Here is a 24,220-nt window from a genome sequence, read left to right as displayed (position 1 = left end):
ACATAATACTGCATTTTAAAGCAGTTCCTATTTTTCATGCTTTTCGTTTACTTTGGACAAGACAGATTAATTCTGAATATATTACAGAGGTGCGAGGCATTCTAATGAAATGGAATGGATAAAAGAAATGCTTGCAAGATGAGAGTAAAACCAGAGGAGAATGAGACTACTCCTAGACTGACTGACTCAGTTTTGAGGGATTAAGCTCTGGACCAGAAAATAAAGCCTTGGTCTGTTGTAAGGTCTTGGTCTATTGGAAGGTCATTGGAAGGGTTTAAGTTCTGCATGAGAAAACAAGCCTTGGTCTATTGGAAGCTCTACAGTTAATCCTTGGCAAGGTAATCGACATCTGTCAAGCAAAGGAACTGAGTCAATTCAGAAAGAAGCCGATATTTTAAGATAAAGATCAGGAACGGCAAAATCTTTACACTGAAAAACACCATAAGATAGGCAGAGCATAGATACGATGGAAGTTGGTAAATAGATGCATGAACTACAAGCAAATGCCACTTACCAACAGCCTGCAATGACACGAAAATATGTGCACAAGGAAAGAAACCCCACAGTCACCAGCAGCACACCAAGAGAATGACAGCAGCACCACTAATTCAGAGAAAATCTCTGTAGAAGTAATTAGGAGCAACGGACATTGCTGCATCAGCAGAGAAACGGACTGCCAGTCTCAAAGCAACTGTGACAACTGGAGGCTTTTGAAACTGAACACTGGTGCACAAGCTAGAGCAGTGCCAGAATATGCGATACCAGCAAATGGAGAGAAAAAAAAAAAAAAAAAAAAAAAAAAAAAAAAAAAGCACACCACCACTGGTCTTAAACATAACGATACCATCTACTGGAGACAGGGAGAGTATTTTGAAGAAAGGGACATACTTCAACTGTTCTTAAACTCTTTGGTAGGCATCCAGCATTGCCCCCTGTTGAAGGCACAACACTGAGGGCTGCACAAAACTTTGATCTAATCCTCTAAGGACATTATTCTACTGATTTAGCTGAAACACAAAGTAGGCAAGAAATGTGTGCTCCATCAACTGCCTGAGCATCCTGAATGCTGCTCTACAAACTAACACACAAAGGATTTAACACTTTAAAAAATCCAGAAAACTAAAGGCATTAACTAACAAGTTCCCACTCTAGAGACGCTGTAATTAAGTAAAAAATTAAGTTGTCTTCAGATTCTTTTAAAAGGAACATAGTTAGTTTTTTCAAAATTGTATGGTTAGAAACAGAGAGCAGGCATTTCTGCATAAAAGAAACTGGGTGCTAGTGCACATAAATAAAGAAGTCTGGCTTTACTCCATATCCATTAAAACTTCATGTCTTCATGCATGGAAGAAGAGCATGAGCTGAAACTGATCATAAAACTCTTTACAGTCTAAGGGACCTGCAATTCTTTTCCTAACCTTTCCCACAAACAAAAAGCACACAGAGATATTTTGGTTTCAAACATGATTGCATCATTGCATAAAAACTAAGCAAGATACAACGATGGTTAGACAGACCCTCTCTGGCCTACTTGACAAAAGAGTAGTGAAGGAAACAACTCCATAACTAGATTTTATATCTGTATCTGTATATCTAGATTTTATATCTGTATTTTATATCATACACACAGGCACCTTAAAAAAAAAATTGTTTGGCGTCAGACAAAATGTGAAATTTGATTGCTGAAGGCAAACCCTGCATAAAGTAATTCTGTCTGTCATAGCAAATACTAGCTGCTCAAAACAGCAATAGCCAGTGGAGTGACTTTATCACTTAAACTTACAACAGAAATAAAGGGTTACATTTTAATATTAAATGGGATTTTGTTTCAACGCACCAGAAATCTCCATACTGTAGAGAAAAATGCTGCTCTTGCAGCAACATCATGAGGAAACACACAGCATTATTTGGGGATTAGGAATCTAAAAGCAAGGCCAAAGATGAGCAGTGAGTTTGAGAAAACTGCTAGAGCTTGTTGCATAGGCTAGAAATAGAGGCAAAGATGTGGGTGGTACAAGGAAAAGAAATAAAAAGTAATAAAAAAAAAAATAAAAGTGATTCAGTGATTCGCTGGAGGAAAGTAGGCATAGATATCTCCTTATCAGCTGAGAAAAAACAATGCATTGGTGTCCTAACCTACTGATGTCATTCGTTCAAAGAATATATATATTCAACGAGTCATTCATGCCTGCCAAATACTAACTTTTCTGTACTTCAGAATACCTGCTTTAGTAAGGGCTGACAATGGGACACTGTTAATGAACAGGAATTTTAGCAGTTTGCAGTGAAGTAAATAAGAGGCTTGTCACTAAAAGTCCCCATTATTTCCAGCACCACAGGTCGGTAGAAAGCAGTGTCAAATTAATAAAGCAGCTACTAATGAAAAACTATAGGGAGTCCATATTTAGCATTGTTAAATGAGAGTATGGCACCAGTAAAGCACAATTTGTCATGTGCTGATATTTCATTCATCAGAAAAATGAAAATGAGAGTGCCTGCGCTGCTAGAAATGGACTATCAAGAGTCCGTGGGGACTTGCAGATGTCTGAAGAAAGGGATGAAGAAAAACAGTGACATTAAAATGGCTTGAAGCACCTAGAGCTCCTGTTACTTGCTCCAAACAGAAAGCTCATAACTGTGGAAGCAAGCAATGGCTGCAAACAGCAGGAAGGCAGCTGACACTGTTCCACAGCCACAGGAGTCTGTCACACGTGACAGCCAAGGAACAAAAAGGCCACCCTACCTCCAAGCCTCAGAAAAGGCACCAACTCAGTAGCTTAGCAAAATAACAACCTGAGGAAACTGTGCCTCATATGTATGACTAGAAATAATGAGCCCATCAGCACCTGAAAACATATGCGAGTAAAACAACTAAGAGCCTGTGGATGCAAAAGCATTCTTTTTTCAACAGCACCTTAGGCACTTTCTCTTTGACATCCAGGATTTAAATCACAAGGTAGTGAAAGGGACAGAAGGATGCATTTCAAAAAAGCCCCCATCTCTAAGTCCTGTTTTCTGAAGAATATTTTTATTATGTAATTAACAAAACCAAGTCTGGAATTTCACTGCAAATATCTGCATCACCCTTTTCCAAGCACTTGAAAGAGAAAACAATTATACATCAATTGTTCACTGATCCTTAAGGACTGTATCATTTACTAATTTTCCACAAAAACAAGAGAGAGACTAAATCAAGTAAATAGACCTTTGTAGAAGAACACTTGGCAATGCAAAGCACTGATGCACTATTTTTATGACAGGACTCAGCCTGAAGAATCCTAGTCACTTAAAGTTTTAGCATAAAGCTCAAACGTTCCTCTTTGTTTCCCTTCTGATGCTCTTAGGCTTAATCGCACACTCAAGTAGAAGGCATGATTGTAATCTTCATGTGTGAGATTTTGCCCACTGAAACATATTATTTTTGGCATAGCATGGACTTCCCCAGGAGAATTTCTGAGTAACTGCATTTCAGGTACGTTTGCTATTTCATTTCTTTAAACCATCTTGTTAGATACCTCCCAAACAGCAATTGTATATACCGAAGCCATATCTTTGAAACCAAAGGTCCTAAGTTTCTTCACAGGCTTGTATATAGATGTTGTCAACCAGTAGAGTGTAACAGTAGAAATTCTAGACAAACAAACCCTATGCACCCTGCCATTTGTATATATATGTACTAGGAAGTGAATACAGGCTGTGAACAGGGGATCTGTTGGCCCAAAATTTACAAAATATAGAAAAGAAAAATCAGTAATTGTGATTTAAGGCTAAGTCTAAGTTTTATATTTGCAATTATAGTTAGTTGAGTTACAACACTAAGTTTACCATGACAGTGTGTCAGGGTACCAATTCAGTTATTCTTCCTTAAAAATATGATGAAGTTTGACATTTTCTGGCAGGGATGATGATTCTTCATGGAGCAGTTAAGATAGCAACACGTGTCGTAAGCAACAGCATCATAAGCAACAAGCATCATGGCCACTCCAAGGTAAAAGAAGTTTACCATAAAGTAGTCTACAATGGTGCATATAGATTACTTTGTTGTGACAGGAAATTAAATGTTTTCTCCTGAGATTCATCAATAACCAAAATGATACATCTGACAGATCAAAGCCTTCATATATTAGAGGCAATAGATCTTCAATTTACTATTGAGAATTGAAGAGTTAAAGATTGTGGATTTTTTTTTCTTAGCTTTCTTCATAGGGGTAAATACAGTTTATAGTTTAGTTGCAACCCTCAAGCTGGTTAAGGACAAAGAAGATCCGCAACAATGGAGACACTTTCCAGAGATGAATGCTAACTGGCAGGGCTTGCAGCATTTTTTTAAAAAGAAAATGTCAAGACCTGCTGCCAAACCATTTAAATAAGCATGCATACATACAGCACCTATAAACAAAACTGGCATTTCATTAACAACCTTGGCCAAGTGATCTTGTTGACTGACGGTGTGGATCACACAGGTTAAATGAGTTCAAAGAGAATTTTTATTTACATCCTTTTCCTCTATTGTATAATTAAAAAATTCATGCAAGGTTACACTAGTATTCAGGGACAGCCATTATTACCAATCATACTACTTTTCAGTAAGTATTTCACATACATCTTTGCAAGTTGCGGATGATGTGGTGCCATCTCCCTCCTATGCTAATAATTTATTATTTTCTTGGTTATTTCCAACATTCCAGCATGCTTATCTTATCTACTGTTCCAGCTTTGGGTATTCTTGAATTGATTCCATATGTTATTACTTAAGCAGGTAAGTGTCATTACTTCCCACTAAATTCCAGGCCTCTAGATGTTAACACTTTGTTGGCTTAAATATTATATTTCTTTCACAATATGCTAAAACATTTTGAGATAATCTTAAAATTAGAAAAAAGTAACTTATAGATGCTGATAATTATGACAAGTTGAAGCAAAGTGTAATGGCAGTTGGTTCTATTTTTAAAAATAGTTTAATATTAGTTTAACACCTTTGCTTTCTCTCCCTGTTATCAGAACCAACTGCCATAAGCCAAAAAAATCAACCAAACAACAACTACAAAAAACCTCTATGATCTAGGGGCAGAAAAGATATGATAGTAGTAAAAAAGAAGGGAGAGAGAAATGTTTTCATAATCTTTTGGTTTTGAACTGGTCATGGGGCTAAGTGCCTTCTTATTGGGTGCTATTTTTCTAAAAGATTATGGGTGATATTGGACATTTCTTAATGAATAGCTATTAACTACTGACTATTGTGTCTGAATTTTGAGGGCTCAAATTTCAGAGAGCAACTCTGGAGCAACCCAGAACATCCTACCTGAAAAAAAAAAAAAAAAAGCTGTTGCCTCTGTATTGGTGTTAGCTGCTTTGGCAATATGCACACATATTCCTTCTTTTACTTATATGAACTCTTTCACATACAGTTTGTTAATCCACATTATACTAAAGACCCATCATAACAACAAGCTTCTACTCAGATTGCTCATTAGCCACCTTATGATGATATAACATGATAAACGTGAAGACATGCATGTTTAAAGATTTCATTTCCTGACTGGAGTCCTTCAAAAAAGTTTTATTTTCCCCTTTTTCCTTTCCTGTTCTTCATTCTGCCAATACTAGACACAGACGTGGTATTATTCTTTCTTTCTCCTTAAAAAACAAAAACCAAACCAAAACAAAAAAACCCTGAAACACGGAGAGATGAATAGCCAACTTTTAAACACACGTAGGCACCTTGACAAGCAGGCATCTCTTTACAGAAGCAGTCACATGAATTTCAGTAGGAGTGTCGGAGTTAGGCTTCAGAAAATTCTGGGAGACACCCGATTACTTAAGAAAGAAAGAAAGAAAGAAAGAAAAAAGTATAATCGATTTGGGCCTCTTTTCCCTGATATGCTCCATCTGCGCACCACAGAAAATCCTCGAAGAGCCTTTCTAGTCTGACCAATGCCTTGTCAGGCTAAAAATATTGCTGTGTAGTATTTTCCTTCAAAAAGACAAGCAACGAAAAGAGACCTTTCAGCTATTGCTGCCTGCCCTGTTTTTCAACCTTCTACCTGTCAGATTTTGAACCTGATAGGTATATGGAAACACTTCAGCAGTTTGGTGCTACTGAAGGGTGCTACACTGGGAGCCTGGGAGAATGCAGCTCTCTACAGATTGCTAGAGTGGAAAAGAATGGACCCTGTTAGACATACTTGACAAATGCGAGCTTCTTACTAATTTGTGGCCTCTCCAAACAGTAAGGCACATCATTAGGCTAACTGGCAAGGTCAGTCTCCAGATCCATTCAACACCTGGCCTTGCTTCCTACTCGGTGAATCTGCAGGCTTTTATAATGGACTGAGTCATTACCATGGTTTTTAATCAGTCATACTGATTGCATACATATGCCCTATGCTTTCTGTTTCAAATCCTGGGCACTGGTCTGCAACCTGAAATGAGCACAGGAAAATATTCACACTGGGAGAAACAAATGAAAAATTCCTATTGAGCCATACCATTGCTTCACCTGTCAAGTTCATCTGGAACAGGAAAAAAAAAGAGATAGAACAAGGTGCATCTGATGGATTTTAGTGATATTTGGACTACATCTGCACCTACACTGTCCTGTTACATTACCACCTCTATGTACAGATTAACTGACTCTCTTCAGTTTGCATTTCACAGATTCTCTCTCCCGTCTCTGGTAGCACTGAGTTGCCTTTTGGCTTGTAAAATGTCCTCTACCCCTACAGTAGTCACAAGGTGGGTTAGGAGGACTGTAGAGGCTTCTGGTGGCCTGCAGAGATTAATATAGTCATGAAAATGCTCTCCTCTGTACTGAAAAGTACTAAGTTTCAGAGATGGTCTTGACTGCACCAGATATCTTTCAACTCAGCTAAACATCAAGTCTATGTGGGCTGGTATGAAAGAATGGATAAAATGCATTGCCATATTAGAAGATTGTTTTCCATTTCTAACAGCAACACAAAATCCTCAAAACATTACTGTGCAAGATTAGTCCAAACACCATTAATGCAAGCAAAGCTGATCCTATTCCATTTCTATATAAAGTACATTATTTTATAGGGGACAGAGGAAAGAGACAATTCTGATACTATTTTGGAAAAAAAAAAGGGAGGCATTTGCTAAGGATTTATCTGGTCCTATCTTTCCCATTTCATTTAACATGCTTTTAGTTAATTAGTTCAGTAAGTCTAGTAACCTAATGGAAGCTATTGAACCGGTCAGCATGAAACAAGTTGTAAATGGCCTTACAGAGCAAAACTGCTGCCACCTTCTTCTGTGTCTTGTTCTTTTATTCATAGCATCTCTTTAATTTGCTTTTCCCTTCTCCTTCTTCTATTTTATCACAATCTTGTGGATTAGTGTTACTGATTATAAATTGGCAGCCTTTGCCTTGAATTTTGGACATCCCAATCCTCAACTTCCAAAATGTTGCCACAACATTAAATGTCTTGTATTAAATGTCTTCAAAGTAACATGACACTTGATCATGGTGGAACTAGTTCAACTTGTCAAGCCTCAAGACACCTGAATAATCGAAACTACCTTCCATGTTCCTTTTAATTTGAAACATTGCTGGCTTTCAGTACATTCTTTCATTTCCAGATAGTTCATAGCCCAATTAGGCCATGATTGTATTGTGGGTATGATCTTAGGGCTTTAAAAAATTTAAGAGATATCTGCTTAGCTTCACTGTGGGACTGGGCAAATTAAATAAAAGTCCAAAGAGCCATATAAATACAGAGAAGGCTGCTGATAAAGTCGTATACAAACTGACTTCTTTTTAAAGGAGTATATAATTGCACAGCACAACAAAGGAAAAGCTGAGGCAATAAATTGCACTTGAAAAGTCTATCTAGTGTAAACCAGAATGCAGTATTTTAAGTACTCTCTGTCTCTGGGAGTTTGGGATTGAATCAAAGGCCTTCTGGCAGTCTACCTGGACAATCCGCAGGTTCTTTTACTGTACGTACTTGTGATTCTTCTTAAACAGCTGACCCCAATAGGATAGTAAACTGGCTTGCAAATAATAGGAAACTCACTCAGTTTAGCATCCTCCTAATTTCGTGTCTCTTTTCTAACCTGCAGTGTCTCTACCATTTATTTGTCCTCTTCCTGTTTGCTGGCATGGTGTTGAGGAGCTCTGGACTTCTGCTGCGTTACCTGCTGTACAGCAAGCTTTTTCCTACTTCTTAGCTTTTGGTGTTTTTTATATGGCTATATTTTTCCTCCATTTCCTTGTTCTTCTTCAGCTTTTAGCACTGGTTCTCTCTGATTTCCATTTCCCAATGTTTGCTCCATTCCTCCCTTTTTCTTTTAAAATATTTTAACCAAATTCTTACAAGTTACAAACTAAGTAACATTCTATTATCTATCCCATTTTCAGTGCTTTCCACTCATGACAAAAATGCCTCACACATTCATTTATCTTCTCAAGACTCCCCTACTTGCAACAGAAGGAAATCTGGGCAAAGAAATTGCTATTTTCATAGTGGCCTAAAATGATTTAGGCACTCAAAAAATTCCAAGTGTTCCGTATTTGGAGTTGCACATCTAATTTCTAGCTAGAGGCAGTTTAGGAGTCAGTTCAGCGTTTTCATCTTTCATAAAGAAATGCCCACTCTGGAATAAATACTAAAGTGCAGCTTGTCATATAGGCGCTACCTGAATGAGTTGCACCAAATTTCTGATGGTTAGTTCTTATGGAGCCCTCAGTGTTTCACTGAACAACACAGAAGTTTTAATCTGGTACAGAATAGCTATTTTCATGGCTTCCAAGAGCACTCATTTTCCTTTTGATGAAGAACAACAACATTATAGCAAAAGGCAATCTTCATAGCTGTATACACGTACATAGCAACCTAGAGGCTGTATCCCATGACAGAATGCCAGATATGATGTTAAGGAAGAACAAGGTACCCAGTTTCACAATGAAAACCCTGAAGCCTCCTTCTCAGCTGACACTTACTTTGGCGTTGTCTAAGCTCTCTCAAAGCCTGATATTCTAAAACTAGAGTCGTTCCTTCCCACCTATGACCCTGTTTCTGGGCATGAGAAAAACCGCCTTATCTGAGCAACTATTCCCTGTCGATCCCAATTCTTGACTTCAGGTATGCATAAAATAAGATAAGCTTATTTGAAAATAAATATAGAAGTTGAGGCTGGAACAGAATAAAAATGACTGACAGCTGAAGCATCTGTCTTTGTTTACATATACACAATTTCTTCAGTGAAAACTGTCAGGGACTCACCTTCGTTTCTGTGATGGTTCTGTTCTGCAGCAACTTTTTCATTTTACATGCTAATCGCCAGCTTCTCTCCTGTGAGCCAGAATCCGTTACTGTGATCTCTCCCTGTTGCAGGTCTTCAGTTCTCACAAACCAGAACTAGAAAAGAAACCCGAGAATATACAGAAAAATGGCTTATGATTAACACAGATTATTCTGATACATTCTTACCGTAGACATTACAAACAACCCCGCATCTCTGCTGAACTGTAAGAGACACCTATAATTATTTTTATTTTACAAGTGCTTGGTGAGTATAGCATATGTTTGTATTTTTCCATGCTTATTTTACTAAAATGAGATTCTCGAGCTTATTAAATAGATTTCAGAATTTTCCATCTATGCCAGGAAAAGACTTAAGTGTTGAAAAGATAACGTATTTGGCCATAAGGCCAACTTCTGTTGTAACTTCTGTTTTTTCATGATTTTCTAGGCAAATTTATTTTCAGATATATTATAGAAAATATGTGTTAGGGCTACATTGTGCTTTGCATGGAATAATCAGCCAGAGTGTTACTCAAAAGCTGTGAAAATAAAGCAAGAAATCATTTGGCCAAGACTCAGATACTCAACAGGTCTATCTTCTCAGAGAGCAGAATGCCTAGTACACAACATGCTTTGGCAGAGATTCTGGTTATAGCCCGCAAACAATTCTTTCTTAAATTTGTGTAATCCTGGCTTAGTTATAAAGTTACTCTACTCTCTTCAGAGGCCAAAAAGAATGCAGGGCCATATGGAAACTGTCCCCTAACACTTTCTCTTGCTCTGAGCTCCTTCAGAAAGCCAAGCCTGCTCCTATTCAGTCTTTACAAAGAGCAACTTTCAGCCCACAACATGCATCACAAAGGTCTGCATTGCAAAAATTGTTCTCACTTATTTACAGATATATGCATTTAACATTTGCTAAAGGTGATTGTCTGATTGGGGGAAGCAACAGACTGACATTAATGCACCAGAGTAATGGCTTTACCTCCAAAACTATCTGGAAAAGGGAAGAGAGGTGGGGAAGCATAGCCATTATTAAGCAAATCCAGTGTTGTCTCCTAAGTCTTCAGTTTTTAGGAAAACCACTAATGGTTGAGAAAAGATTTCAGAAATTCTGTTTGCCTGCCTAGCTGACAGGACCACTCCTTGGTCCTAAGCAACCTTTCCAAGCTCACATGACACTTGACAAAAGGACAGGAGAGAAAAGCAGAAATCCAAAAGTCGGAATCCAGCTCTGATTTGGTTTGGGAGTTGGGCTTCAGCCCACCATTATTGCCAGGGATCTCATGCAAAAAGCAGCAATAACAGAAATGACAAGAAAAATCCTATAATCTTCTAGGTTAAAATTCTGATTTTTTTTTAATTAGGCAAAAAGGAGTGTGAAATTTATAAACATTGTTTTTAGGGGAGAAAGGTAATCGGGTCAATTATTTCTTGGTCATTTTCCACTTAATATTCAGGAAAATTATAACCACATGTACTGGATGTTTAGCATATAACAGATGGTTCTACTTTAGCTGAATTTGACTAGCCCTTGTCCAGCAAGGAAAATATTTTTTTTTCTTTTCCATTACACTGTCTCCAGCTTCCTTCTCACTGCTGAACAACACAGTAACTTCCTCAAATCATTAGGCTCAATATTGAAGAAATGTTTGGCTGTAGTAGGAGTCCAGAGTGTTTATTCATCCAAAACTTAAATGAAGCATCTTTAGAGGTTCTCAAGAGTTCAATTAATCTCTGTGAATAAGCTATTTTCTAACGTGCTTTTGCACTTAGAAACAAAAATACCAAAATACTGTGAGAATTGCTCTACTTATGGTATATCATGTTTTACCTGTATTAAGGTAAAAGGTATCTACTGGATATCTCTGTAGAAAACCTGTTTTTGTAACAAGGCCAGACAACTCCACAGATCTAAGTTTCCCTTGTAACAAATATGCTTCCAATACAACTGGAGCCTAACAAGCTAGCAGCATATGAAAGAACTGTCTTGGAAAGGAATCTCTCTTTTGCAACTAGATTCTCAGGTATAACAAGTCCACAAGTGCATCCTTCTGGTAATGCAGGCCTTTTCATTGCTGCAGCATTCAGACACAGCTACCTGTAGTTTCCCAGGCTACAGAAATACTTGGGTTTGGTGCCTACAGCTCTTCATCCTGAAGAAAGGAGACCAGCCTTGAGGTTCCAGTCCAGTGCCAAGCTTTCCCAGACATGACTGAGGGACATCAAAAAAAGAGCAGTAGATTTCCCCAGTATTAACGGAGAACAGTCTCACAGAAACATATGGGATGATGACTGTAAGGATGAACCATAGTCAACTGACTTTGGTCACAAGAAGATCCCTTCTCTCTTCAACACAAAATAAGATTAAAAAAAAAGAGATCCTGATGGAATTGAGACTAAACATTTTTGCTTTATGAAAAATAAAACATTTGTGTAACTAGATCCAGAAATGTTCGGCTTTAATTTGGGGAATCTTTTAGCAATTTGCTTACTTTGCATTACCCTCGTCAGCAGCTACAATACACACGGTCAAGGAGGCAACAAGCTATTTTCTCCCCATAACATCATCAGAGATACAGCAAAAGCAACAAAATCAAACATGTTGCAGCGTGGTGGTTGCACCACTCTTGTGGGAGACATGGAGTTACATTTTCAAAAGCAAATACAGGATTTGAAGTCAGGTCCCCAAAATCTTGAAGCTGTGGGAGACAAGAACTCTACCTCCAAAACCTCTCTTTAGCCTCCCGTCTCACTCAGCTTCATTTTTTTATTTTTACACTCATTATTTTATTTCTACATCTGGTCCAGCCTTCATTTTTTTAGACCAAAGATAATTAATGAGTTGAGCCAAAATTTAAGGAAATCTAAAGCAAAATTCCCCAGTGAATAAAAAACTGCTGAAATAAAAGTTGCTCCAACTAACATAACACAGTGAATGAGCCAGAGGCAAGTCAAAAAAAAAAAAAAAAAAAAAAGCCCTCGTGGGAATGGGAAAAAAACCTGAAAAAGGATGTGGAAAACTTTTATTCAGTAAGTTACTAATCAGCATAATTCGAAAGTAGTTAATTTTCAAGCGCAGAGATATAAAAATAGTGCTTTACTAGTCCACAGGCAAAGTCAAACGTGTGATAATGAAGATGCTATTTCTTATCGGCTTCATAAATGGGCATAAATCCTGCTTTCTGGTGAGAAATTTCACCAGGAAAATCAGCAAGAGAGTTTATTTAAGGAGAAAAAAGGAAAAAAAAAAAAGAGAGAGAGAGAGAGAAAGGAAAGAAAGCAGCTCTCAAATTAAATTATTCACACCAAACGTACAAAAAGCCAAGCAGTGTTTCTTCTTGAAAAGGGCAAAGATTCTCTAAAAGCGTTGGTGTTAAAAAGCAGATCAATGGTCCCTTGACACCATTGCTGTCCTTCCCAGCTCCTCCCTTCTGGAAAGTTCCCAGTGTGGGGATTAAGGGCGCTGGTGCAGCAGTCCCACAACAGACAACTATCGCTTTTAATCTCACCCAGAATAGGCTCAGAGGAACACAGTAACATGAAGGGCAAGTCTGTTTGCAGTTCAGTAGCTTGATGGCGTTTTTTTCAAATCTGAGTACATACCCGCCTCCCAGTGGTGCTGCACAGATGGCTCCAGTCAAATGGCTGAATGTCTCCCGGCCCCAGAACTGGGAGCCTTTCCACGAGGTGGTGGGTGATGGCCGAGCCACGCTGTTCAGTTCAGGACCATTCCTCAACAGGATTGTCATGAGGGACAGCCCTGAGGTGAGTGGTGCAGCTGCAGCCTCTGAGGCCCCAGAGAACATTCCAGAAGGGAGCACAGAGGCGCGGGCTGCTTAGCCCAATCCTATGAGGGTTCAGCATCCACATAAATCACAAGCGAGGTCTGTGAGCTGAAAAGACAAATAAAATAAAAATGCTTCCACTCGAGGACGATCTTTCAGGCACAGCTACCCTAGACCTGATTGCAAATCATCGCTGACAAAAGCAGCCCTCAGGAAATCAAATCCTTTCATGGGAACAACTGGAGGAAATTGGGATGTAAAACCACTTTAATTTGAAACCTATCCTTTTCTTGAGGACAACTGTTAATATTGGGCAGATTGCTAGCATGTAATACCCCCAGTCAGCCACATTTTATAAAGCTACACACACCATCACTCTTTATTTAACTTCATGCTGGCCAGCAAGTTTTGAAATTGTGCCATTGCTGCTGTTTCTAGCTGTGACAGTGTGCGGGCAAAACTGCTATATGTAATCTGAGAAAATGAGAAGAAATTTTGTCCACCGACCTCTAAAGAAGAAGAATCAAAGGGACAAAGTCAAAGGGAGAGCATGAAGGTGCTGCCAAAGCTCATCTTTTAATAGCTGTTCATGCCACTGTTTTACAAAAGATGTGTGAAAAAAGAGCTGTCTTCATCGTAAAGTAGTAAAATATATGTTACATGTAACATCCAAAATCTGAGCTTTGCCACAAACCATGAGCTGTCTCATGCCACAGTCTGTCAAGGCCAGTCTGGCATTTGTCCCAATGATACACCATGAATCAGTGTCCAGGACCTCCCCCCACCCCGGCAAAAAACAAACAAACAAACAAAAAAAACCACCAATCTATACACACATACAGGTCTGACGTCTTCCAAGCTGATACACAGTCTGCCATGGGTATTTACTCTTCATTGGCCATAATCAAAGTGCTTCCTCTAAACAACCAATAACAGCACTCTAATCTGCTCATCTAAAATGCATATTTTCTGAAGAAGTACGTATGAGCATTGCTTTCATACTGGCCAGTAGCTCCTTTTTTGTGCATTTTAAGTGCATGGCAGCACTGGGAACCTTTGCAAAGAATTGCTAAACATACATCTTATGCACAGCAAACATTTGCTACATAAGGTTCATATCCCAAATTCACTACCAGGTAGGAAAATTCTTCCGTCCTTATTTCAAATAAAGAAATTTTCAGCACTTGACCTGTTCATCGTTCGGGATTGAATCAATTAGCTGAGTGCTCTGGCTAAAACTGATACTTCTGCACTGAGTCAGTTTGATGGAGGAGATGCATATATAAAAACAGACAAAAGCTATTATGAGAGACCAGTTCTCCCCAAAATGGCGTTTCCAAGATGATGTTCTGCTCAATTAGCTTGTTGCTTTAAAGGTTATGCATGCTGCTATTTTAGCTTTTAATAATAAAAGTGTCGCCTTTGGATTTGAAATGCTAACCCTTCGTAGCAAATATCAAAATATTTCTGTCATATGCTCATTTAAGGCTTATTCTTTAGCAAGGTTCGATATTAACCAGTTACTCTACATTTTATTAAAACTGCTTCAGGGGCCTACATTCTCCTAGGCACGTGCATGACTTCATCCTTCAGAAGATCTTTGCTATTTCTCCTAAGCCCTAAAGGCATCTTCATGATAATGGGAATGTGTACTGACACTTCTTAAAGGTTTTATTCAATTATAAGGAATAGAATTTTCCTTAAAGAAGGGTTTTATTTAGCCCTGGATGTATAAAGTGTTAAACTCTCCATAGAGAGCTTTAACTCATTAACTAAGAGTCCAAATTGCACATGAATTACTAAACAGTTTTATCCATCCGGATACAACACAGGCTTTTTTTTTTTTTTTTTTTTTTTTGGTAACTGAACAATTTTAGAAAACAAATGAAGAAAATCAGGAAGCTTAAGCAACCCTCTGCTCAGCCTACCTAGTGAGTCTTTTCTTTGGTCCATCTAGCTCCACTGCAAAAAGTAATTAGGCTAAAACTGTACTTGAAAGCACACAAAGAGCAGCTTAGTGAGTTAGAACAAAAACTAATGACTTTCTAAGAATCAAATAAATCAAAAAATCAAGTAAAAATGTAAAATAATGCCATTTGTGTAAAGCTTTGTGAAATATTTTTTAAATGGGGAATATTTCTATACTCAGAGAGCTTTTGACTATAAAGTTGGTATTTTCTATATACCTGAAGGCTTTAGGTTTTACAACATTTTTTAAACTAAAAAAAATTGCCTGTTGCTAATTATTTGCAGTGTAATGAAATTAAAGCAGGAATTCTTTTCAAATATCCATCTTATGCTATCAAGTATAGGCAAAGTTAGAGAGTTAAAAAGTATATGCCAATACTGCTAGCATTTTATGTTGCTGTTATTAGCTCTACTGAAGGGAAGTAGTATTGGATCTGAAATGTGACCGACCAAAAGCAGAAGGTTTGTCCTAATTCTCCTGGATGCAGTTTTCACTTCCTTTAGTGGCACCGGTTGGTAGGAAATAACCAGAAAAGGCCAGCGTGCCTCCAGGCACCCTCCCTCTTGGTAGGACCTGCAGAGGCAGCAGAGAAAGAACAAGAAGGTACAAGTATTCCAAGCATCAATAGACCAGCACAGTCACTTTTTTGGATGGGAGGCACAAATTGGCAAACTTGGCCTCAGCATCACAGAGACACAGCTTCTTCTCCCATACACAGAGTACACGGCCATGCTATGGGCACGGCAGGCCCAGGGCAGAAACCAGCCACTGCAGTCAGCAGTGTACCTAAACCACGCTTCCCTCTCCTCTACAAGAATGAACTTGATAAGAAAATGGTCTACAAAACCTCCCAAGGGCTATGGATGCAAGCATTCTCACCAGTCCTTTTCTCTTGGACAGGCGAAGATTGGAGAATCCAGCAAATATAACAACGAATTATTTCCTCTCCTCTATTATTTCTGTTTGCAGAGTTGTTAGGGCAAATTATTTCTTGTAAATAACAATTCTTCAACTGGCCTTGAGTCTGTATCACAAGCATCTCTTCCTGCTATTCTGAGGAAGGAGCTCAGCGGATGGTAGGGAAGGAGACTGCTGTCAAGGTAGATATTTAGTACTTAATCTACGCTGTAACAACAGAGCAGCAGCTGAGGCTTAGCGCTGTAGCTTCCACATGCTGGGCCATTTTTCAGATTCTCTTGGCTTGAAGAGTGAACCCAGACTGGATGTTAATGGAGATGTTAATTAGCAATGCTAATAGGAAGCTGCTCTTTCTGATGTTTTCTCACTTGCAAAATGCTTCCTGTTTCCTCTTGCTTTCCTTGCCTTGCAAGCGACACATCAGTGTTAGAAACCTTGCTTATAATAACATTTTGAAAACAGGATCAATGGCTTCGGTCTTCAGATTTAATAAAATAGAACTTTTCAGGATAAATTGAGATGAACGGTCATACACTGCCTCTTATATGTGCTTAATGGCTCTTGCCTGATTGACTGGAGCTGTTAATGTAAATGGGAGCTAGGCTTGGCTTGCTGCAGGACTTTGTGGGGCAGAACTAGCCACGTAGCAAACTACGGGAAAAGAAAGGATATATGCCTTGAATTCATTTTCATTGCAACATAACTTACACATAGCCAATGAGTTATGATCCAGCATATCCCAATAACCTGGAAGGTCTCTCTCATCCCCAGAAGGTGCAGAGTAGCTCGGATGCGCATCTTGGCCATCACCCTACCCAACCCTGCATTCACCTCAGTGCTAACAGGAAGGCAGACCTTTCTTGCCGCTATAGCTGTGAACCTCATGAGCTTGATTAGTTTGCACAAGCAACACCGCACAAAATTTAATATGCTGATCTTCCACAAAGAGGTTAAAGCCTAACTGCATTTTTGGGTGTCCCAAGAGGAAGAAGAGAAAATACTAAGTTCAGATTCTGGCTCTCTGCAGTGATTGGACAGACTGTGAATCAGGAGAGAGTGCCTTTTGCCACCCTCCGGATGATGAGAGTGATACAGCTGAAAAGGAGTTGCCTTTTTTTTTTTTTTTTTTTTTTGGGGGGGGGGGGCGGGGGGCAGGAAGCGGGGAGTGTGGAGGGGTATGTCAGGGAAGGAGGGTGCTAAACTGATCCGGGAACAATAAACATAAAGGTCATCTCAAAATTAAATAGCATATTTCAAGATTCTTATTTAAATATCTCCATTACGTGGACCACCAATAAGCAAAGCGCAAGGAAATAGGATTAGGTTGCATCAATTCTCTACTGTGTAAGAATTTGAAGATAACTCTTAGCAATTGGAACATATTTCACACACTACTGCTCCAGAGGACACCACAGTTCAAGATAATCAGTCCTGCATGAGCAGATAAGCATACCAAAATGACAAGAAATAAAACCTACAAAGCACTACACATTGCAACATGCAGGCTACTTCTCCCTGCCTTCAGCTCTCCCATGCCTTCAGCTACACTGCTTATTCCATTCTTTATCCATGAAGCACTAAGAGAGGAGGAAAGAAGTAGGGTGACAAGGAGTACACAGGACAGCCAAATTGACTTTCTTTCTTATTCCTGCAGCTTCCACTATATCCACCTTCCTTTCATTCCTGTCTTTTTTTGTTTTTCTTTTTCCTTTATTTTTTCTTCTTCTTTTTTTTTTTTGTTAAGAACCTTCTGCATTTCTAGCTACAGAAAACAGATCTATTATTACACATCCATGCTTCATGAAGACTCTCCCACTCACTGCTAATCATAGTGGGAAATCACTCTCTTCTTTTCCTGGCCTCTACTTTTTATTATTTGAAGCCTTTATCTAAATATAAAACTATTTATAAATTTATACAACTATTTTATAAATATAAAACTATTTCCTAATGATTTAACACATCTGTTAACATTCTCAAAAATAAGAATGCTTAAGAGAGGATTTGGCTCAAGAGCAGTGCTAGGCCACTGCATCCAGGTAGTGCCAATGTGCTCCATTAGGTTCTTGGAATTAATGAGAGAGTTTTATTCCAGGAGCTGTACTCGCTCTGGACAGCAACTTGCATGCTGAGGAGGAAGAAAACACCCTTCAGAAAAAATCTTTTGCGTCCAAGGTCTAACACCTTGAAATATTCTTCCAGTATTCCTGATCGCTCATTTAAGTGGAGATTGTCACAAAGAATGTAAACCAGATTAAAAATAGTGCATGCTAGGAGAAGACATTTAATTAGTTCCAGGCCAATCACAACAAAGTGTATTAAATAGTTTTCATTATTTTAATTCTTAGATAAAGACTTTTGCCAATAACCACTCTGCAGCATAGATGCCTTGCAGTCTCTCTTCTGGTTATCCTCAAAGCATTACCAGAGGTACACAGAAAAATGTAACTTGCAGCAGAGTGAGCTCAGGCCACTGAAACCCTAGAGAGTCACCTTATCCCTGGACCACCTAATATATATCCAGCAAGTCACTAGTCTATATGATGATCCTAAGGAATACAGGTCACTGCATTCAGAAGCAGACAGCACTGGTGGAAGTTTCTTTGCTTCATACCAAAACGCATCAGTCCTTCTCTGGGGAAGGAAATGCAGAAATTGAAGATGAAGGACTTGGTTTACAAGGCCCATTCAGTCCCCAACATCAGCACGGAGCATAACCATCAGGATGGCAGTTAGTAGGATGAGAGCTCCCTGGACACATGACCACGACAAAATTAGACCAAACTTCCGATTCATTTTCACAGAGGAATTATTATACAAGAGAGAACACGTCTCTGCTTTCTCCATTGCCGGACAATTCCCTCCTGCCTGGCTCCCTGATGAAAGCATAGCTCTCCTTGCCATACAAGGAACAACTGCTTAAAAGCAAACTTCATAAATAAACATGAAAAAAAAAAAGAGAGAGAATATGTGGAAATTCTGCTTTTAGGTTATTTTTTTTCTGTCTGTACAAAACCTCCAAACTGCCTTTGTCCTCTTCTCAGCTCCTAGTCACATGTCCAGTAAAGCAGACATGAATTATGCCCATCTGACTGCACACCTTGGTTTTACGTATCCTTTTCTTTGTCCCCCAGACCTTAAATACAGCACTGATTCATAATTAATCAGCTCTTCATATTTGCTGAAGTCCCCACCATAGCAGGAGATTTAACAAAGCAGAAAAGACATAATGATTCATTGAAGAAAAGATGGGGCTTTCAGCATCTTACCATTCAATATAATTTTAACATTTTGAGACCCCTGCGGCTCAGATTCTGTCCTTCAGTCACACTGAGAGACCCTAAGAAAAGGAAGTCATTACTGATTGGCAAGAAAGAGCAAATCTTTTTTGATCAGGACACAACAGCAGCACCTGTACCCTCAACGTCCTCTTCTGCTTGATGCTGGTGCCACAGGAGGTGAATACGCTGTATGTGGAACAAGAAACCAAGAATGACATTACCATCATTTGTTGCATGCGTAATTTGAGTGCTATCATTGAGTTATGTTGCTCTAATCAGCAGGTGTAATGATGGGGCAGACCAGATGGTCGGGACTTAAACCCTGGATGAATCTCCATTAAAATTCTTCCTATTAGCATGGGATTAGTTGACAACAAGGGGGCTGCAAATGCCCCAGTGCTTGTCAGAACCATCTCTTGCTGCATTCTCTCTTAGTGGTGCCAATAACCCAGTCAGCACTTCATGTTATGTGATAGTCCAGGTGTTCAAGGACAAGCAAATGACACACCGGGTAAGCAGACATCCCAAGAGGCTACAGGAAGTCACTTCTCCATTTTGAGTTGACATCCGTGACGGGTCAGTGAGAGCCACAAGCTGTTTCCATCTGGCCTCTGGGGAAAAGGCTGGTAGTTCTGACTGGTTAGCCAGTGTAAAAAAGCCACAACACAAGAAAGGCACTTTCAGTAGGAAGTGCAGTGGAATCCAAGTGCTGAATAAGCTAGCTCGTGCCCCAGACTTCCCGCTATGAAAGCGCTCATTATGCACTGTACACCACCAGCAGCAGGAGATTCTTTGACAGAGTGGGAGCTGTAATTGCACAACTCAGGCTCTTTCTAGAAAGACAAGTAACACTCAACAAATGAAATCAAGTGTGTTTTGGATCTATCTTACCATGACCCATCCCTTGATTGTCTTATTCAAAGTACTCTAAAACTCTCAAAGAAAGGAAATTCTGCTCCCTAACAATGCACACATTCCTCTACAGGCTTACTCAGCTCACAGTGTCTTACATGATTAATTAGTAAAAATAGGATATCAAAGAAGCCTTCAGAGACACCTCTTTTGTATCCATCAGAATGTAAATATCATCATCTGAATCTCCCCCATGAATCTAATCTAACTATAATATCTTTAAAGAAATGTAACTGAAAGTAAGAGAAAGAAGTAGTACCATGGATGCATGCGGTGGATTATAAACACAAACGTGTTTCCCAAATGATAGATAATGATAGATTGAAAATAAATATTTTAAGCAAACACAAGACAAATGCCAAAATAAAGCCATGGAAGATCATTACTAAAAAGAGCAAGACAAAAATTATATCTGGGAGAGGTCAGTTTTAAAGTTAGAATCACTGGAGTACAGACATGACCAGAATGAGTGTCCTGAAAGAGTAAACTGTGCTGGAAGGTTACGCAAGACAGTGAGTAGGTATAGAAGAACACAAGAAGAACAAGAGGTGAGAAAGTAGGGGGTACAACACTGCAGATTAAATGAGAAAGAGAAAACTTGAGCAAAGCCTGGTTTAAGAAATGTGTCAGCACATCCTTCTCTCTGTCCAAACACCAGTGCACTTGGCAAGCCATACACCACAGTATATACACAGAGGGAAATCCACTCTTGCACAGCGTAAGTGTACATACATACACACCAAAATCAAAATCAAGCAAACAAGAAGAGTCTTGAATGTAAAGATAATCCTGAAAATTATACACAGAACAAGAAGGGTAGGACAGGAAAGCATAGACAAGATATCCACATAAATCAAGCAATCTAAACCTAACCCACAAAGGAATGATCAGTAAAATCATTTGGGGAAGTGGATGAAGCTGCTTGATCCCTTTAAGAGAAGGGATCCATGACACCTCCATGACCTGCAGAAGAAGCTGCTGGTACCTCATCACGTTGCAAGCTGCTGGTGGCCAGGTCAAGCATCAATAATTCAGCCAGTTTACACTCAAGAAGGAAATGAAAATCTTTACAGGGTAGTGTTCTTTTGCTGATCTCTCTCATTAGGTACTTGATAACACGTGCTTGTCCATACAACACAGCACTACAACTCGCCTAAAGAAGTTAGCCCTTCTGCCATTTGAATGTACTATACAAATATATGATAACCTCTTACCAGACAAGTATGGCACAATAATTAATGCAGACTTTTGAGCATAGAAGTTGCTGCAGTTGTCAGAAATTGTCCCTCCTGTTAATTATCCCAATGATGCACAGAAGCCAAAGCACTTGCACAGACAGGAAAGCTTCCTTATTTCTCCTTCAATCATGTTTAACCATTTGATATTGGAGCATAAGGGTGCCTATCAGGGCAAGCTGGCCCAGCTTAACAAGTAGCAACAAGAAGAGGAAAGGATATGGACAAAAGGAGATGTAAGGACAAAAGGAGAAGGCACAACCTCTTCCAGAATTCTCCTTCTGTTTTAGTTGTTCCTAAAAGTCAAAGGAATATGAAGCAAATGAGAAGCTCAGCAGGGAAAGTGGGGTGATGGCAGGTGATGAGTAGCTTTGGAAGGCTGCAATCAGGCTGCTTAAGAGGAGTATTTGCTTTTTAAAAATAGATTAGCAGCCTCCTTATATTCCATTCCCCTCCTCCTTTCTCAGTCACTTCACATTAACATTCCTCTGACTTCACTGAAGTCACTAGAGAAATTGCTGCTGATTTACTACTGTGCAAGGAAGAAGAAATCTAGCCCAAGAGCAAGACAGAGCATCTTAGCTAGAAACATAGCCATCAGGATAGGGCCAACAAACCTCTTGATAGCTCCGATTACATTTGAATGAAAATAAGACTCCTGAACATAGTTTCCGAGTACAGCAATAGTAATTTAGAGACACTTAAAAGAAAGAAACACAAAATCTGAGAAACAGAAAGAAAACGCCACGCAAATTTGCACCATCCTTTGATGCTCAAAGATGGGAAACTTTGATTCAGATCCACTCCCTACCTGCAGAGGTCACAGATTTTCAACTAGAACCTCTTCTCCTTCAGGAGACTGTGCAGCAGTAGTCCACAGTATCATCTTTGCATAATTCTTCTGATTTAATGATTTTTTAAGGAAGCTGGACAAAGCAGGAATGCATATATAGGAAGACTGAAACCCACTGTTTCCAGTGTTTCCAGCAGAATATTTCCCTGCAGCCCTAACCAGTAGGTAACTGGGTCCAGATCTCCATCAGCTACAGAAGTTGAAGCTCTCTTTACATTCTGAGCAAATAGTGGAACAATTCTGACGTGGGTTATGAAACAATTTGATATCAGGCAATTCCATGGCATATCAAGTTTACACTTCTCTGAATTTTATTATAATTACCTGAAAATAAAAATGTTTTGTTGCAAATGAAGCATTCCACTGAAGCCAAATGGTCATTTTTTTCTGCTATTAATTTTGCTTGGGTGCAAAATATAAACATAAAATTTTTTTCAGGGTCAGTGTTTGTCTTTGAGAGACTCAGCATGGTTATTTAATGTGCCCATTTCTGCACCCTTCTAGGCCCCAGCAGCCTTGTGTAGGGGTTAGTGCTGCCTCTGTACAAGAAACAAGCACTTTGCACAGTTTTGACCACTTGTGAACCCTGTGACTCTCAAGTTGCGCACGTCCTGCCTAGCAGGAGGCAACCAAGTGACCAGAAGTAACATAGGAAGAAACAGAGTGTAAAGAAGAGAAGAGCCCACAGCACCTTGGGTCATTTCAATGGGAGAGAAAAAAGGAAGCAGGAGCAATGCTCGGGAATATGCTAGTCTTTGGCATCAAGCCGTATTTGGCTTTCAATCTGCTGCCACCTGGAACGAGGAGAAATTGCTTCCACTTCACCTCAGGATTTTGTGCAGATGACACAAGTACGCGTGAAACGGGCTGGAGGAAACACATGCAGCGCTGATGGGGCTCCGCGAGGGCTTCGCTGGAGCACGGAACGGGAGCTGGGCAGCGGATGGCAAAGCCTCTGGAACCCAAACTTCAGCACATTCCGCCTGCCATTTGCTGTCCCCTCCAGTGTCTCTCCCGGCCCCACAGCTGGGGGGCTGCAGAGGCAGCAGAAATCGCGCGGGATGGCTCCGGGCCCAGGTCGCTTGGTGGCGGGCACGGGTCCTTCTCCCGCTCCGCCATTTTGTGCGCTAAGCCGCAGTGTCCGCCGGCACTTGCTGGGCGCTTCCGCAGGAGAAAAGCTGTTCTCTGCTTGCTCCCCCAGCACAAAGGGGAGAGCCTGAACAGCACGAGCTGTCAGCTCCTATCTTTCTTTGCCACTTAGCTTATTTCCTGATTCCTAAAATGAAGCTGCAGCTGCACTGGATGGGTGTGCTTAAATGCAAGCCTCCGGAGATGGGGAAGTGCTGACTGCTGAATTGCCTGCTTTCACCTTGTTCTGATGCCATCCTCTGCTCTTGCAACTTTCCTTTCCCTCCCTCTTTCAAAACCAACCTGTGTTTTGGGTTTTTTGATTTTTTTTTTGTTTAAATACAAATTGTCTCTGTTGAACACCCCGAAAATGCTTCCCTGAATTGGCACCTGCTGCAAGTTCTCAGCTCTTAAAAGATTTGAAAGTCCAAGAATTAGGGCCTTGTACCTGTGCAGTTAGTTGTTTCCAGCACTTGCACCTCACACCCAAGAAAACTCCACAGCTTATTTCATATTCTCTAAAAGGGCACTTAATGCCCTTGCTACAAAGCAGGGGCACATTTACCTTTTAGGCTGTCCATCGAAAATCTGCATTTTGCTTTCACAGAGACTTGCCAGCTTCACACTGAGCTCAGAGTGACTAATGACAAAACACTTAGCTGACAGAACTGAGAATTATTGCCATTAGAATGAAATAATGGGATTCACAAAAATGACCTCTTGCACCACCATTTTGGGAGCAATGGAGTATAGGATAGGAATCTTGACAAGTCAGTATTAAAATTTCTCTAGGTAGTGATCGTATCCTGAAGACCTTATTCGGGATTAAAGACATTAGCAGCAAGGAAGAGTTTGGCAGAGTAAGGC

At 39.7% G+C, this 24,220-nt stretch overlaps 1 protein-coding gene across 1 annotated transcript in view; it reads right to left on the bottom strand.

Moving 5' to 3' along the window:
* Positions 1–24,220, bottom strand: part of LTK (leukocyte receptor tyrosine kinase) — a 137,588-nt gene that overhangs the window by 87,260 nt on the left and 26,108 nt on the right. The window contains exon 2 of the mRNA XM_088520417.1: positions 9,249–9,281. Coding sequence (XP_088376543.1) covers positions 9,249–9,281 — 33 coding nt within the window. The remainder of the gene's footprint in view (positions 1–9,248; positions 9,282–24,220) is intronic.

The sequence above is a fragment of the Tinamus guttatus genome, unplaced genomic scaffold, assembly GCF_059628265.1.
Source record: "Tinamus guttatus ecotype Peru unplaced genomic scaffold, ASM5962826v1 Tinamus_guttatus_pri_ptg000089l, whole genome shotgun sequence".
Taxonomy (NCBI): domain Eukaryota; kingdom Metazoa; phylum Chordata; class Aves; order Tinamiformes; family Tinamidae; genus Tinamus; species Tinamus guttatus.
Note: the sequence above shows the minus strand (reverse complement) of the source record. Positions and strands in the feature narration are given on the sequence as shown.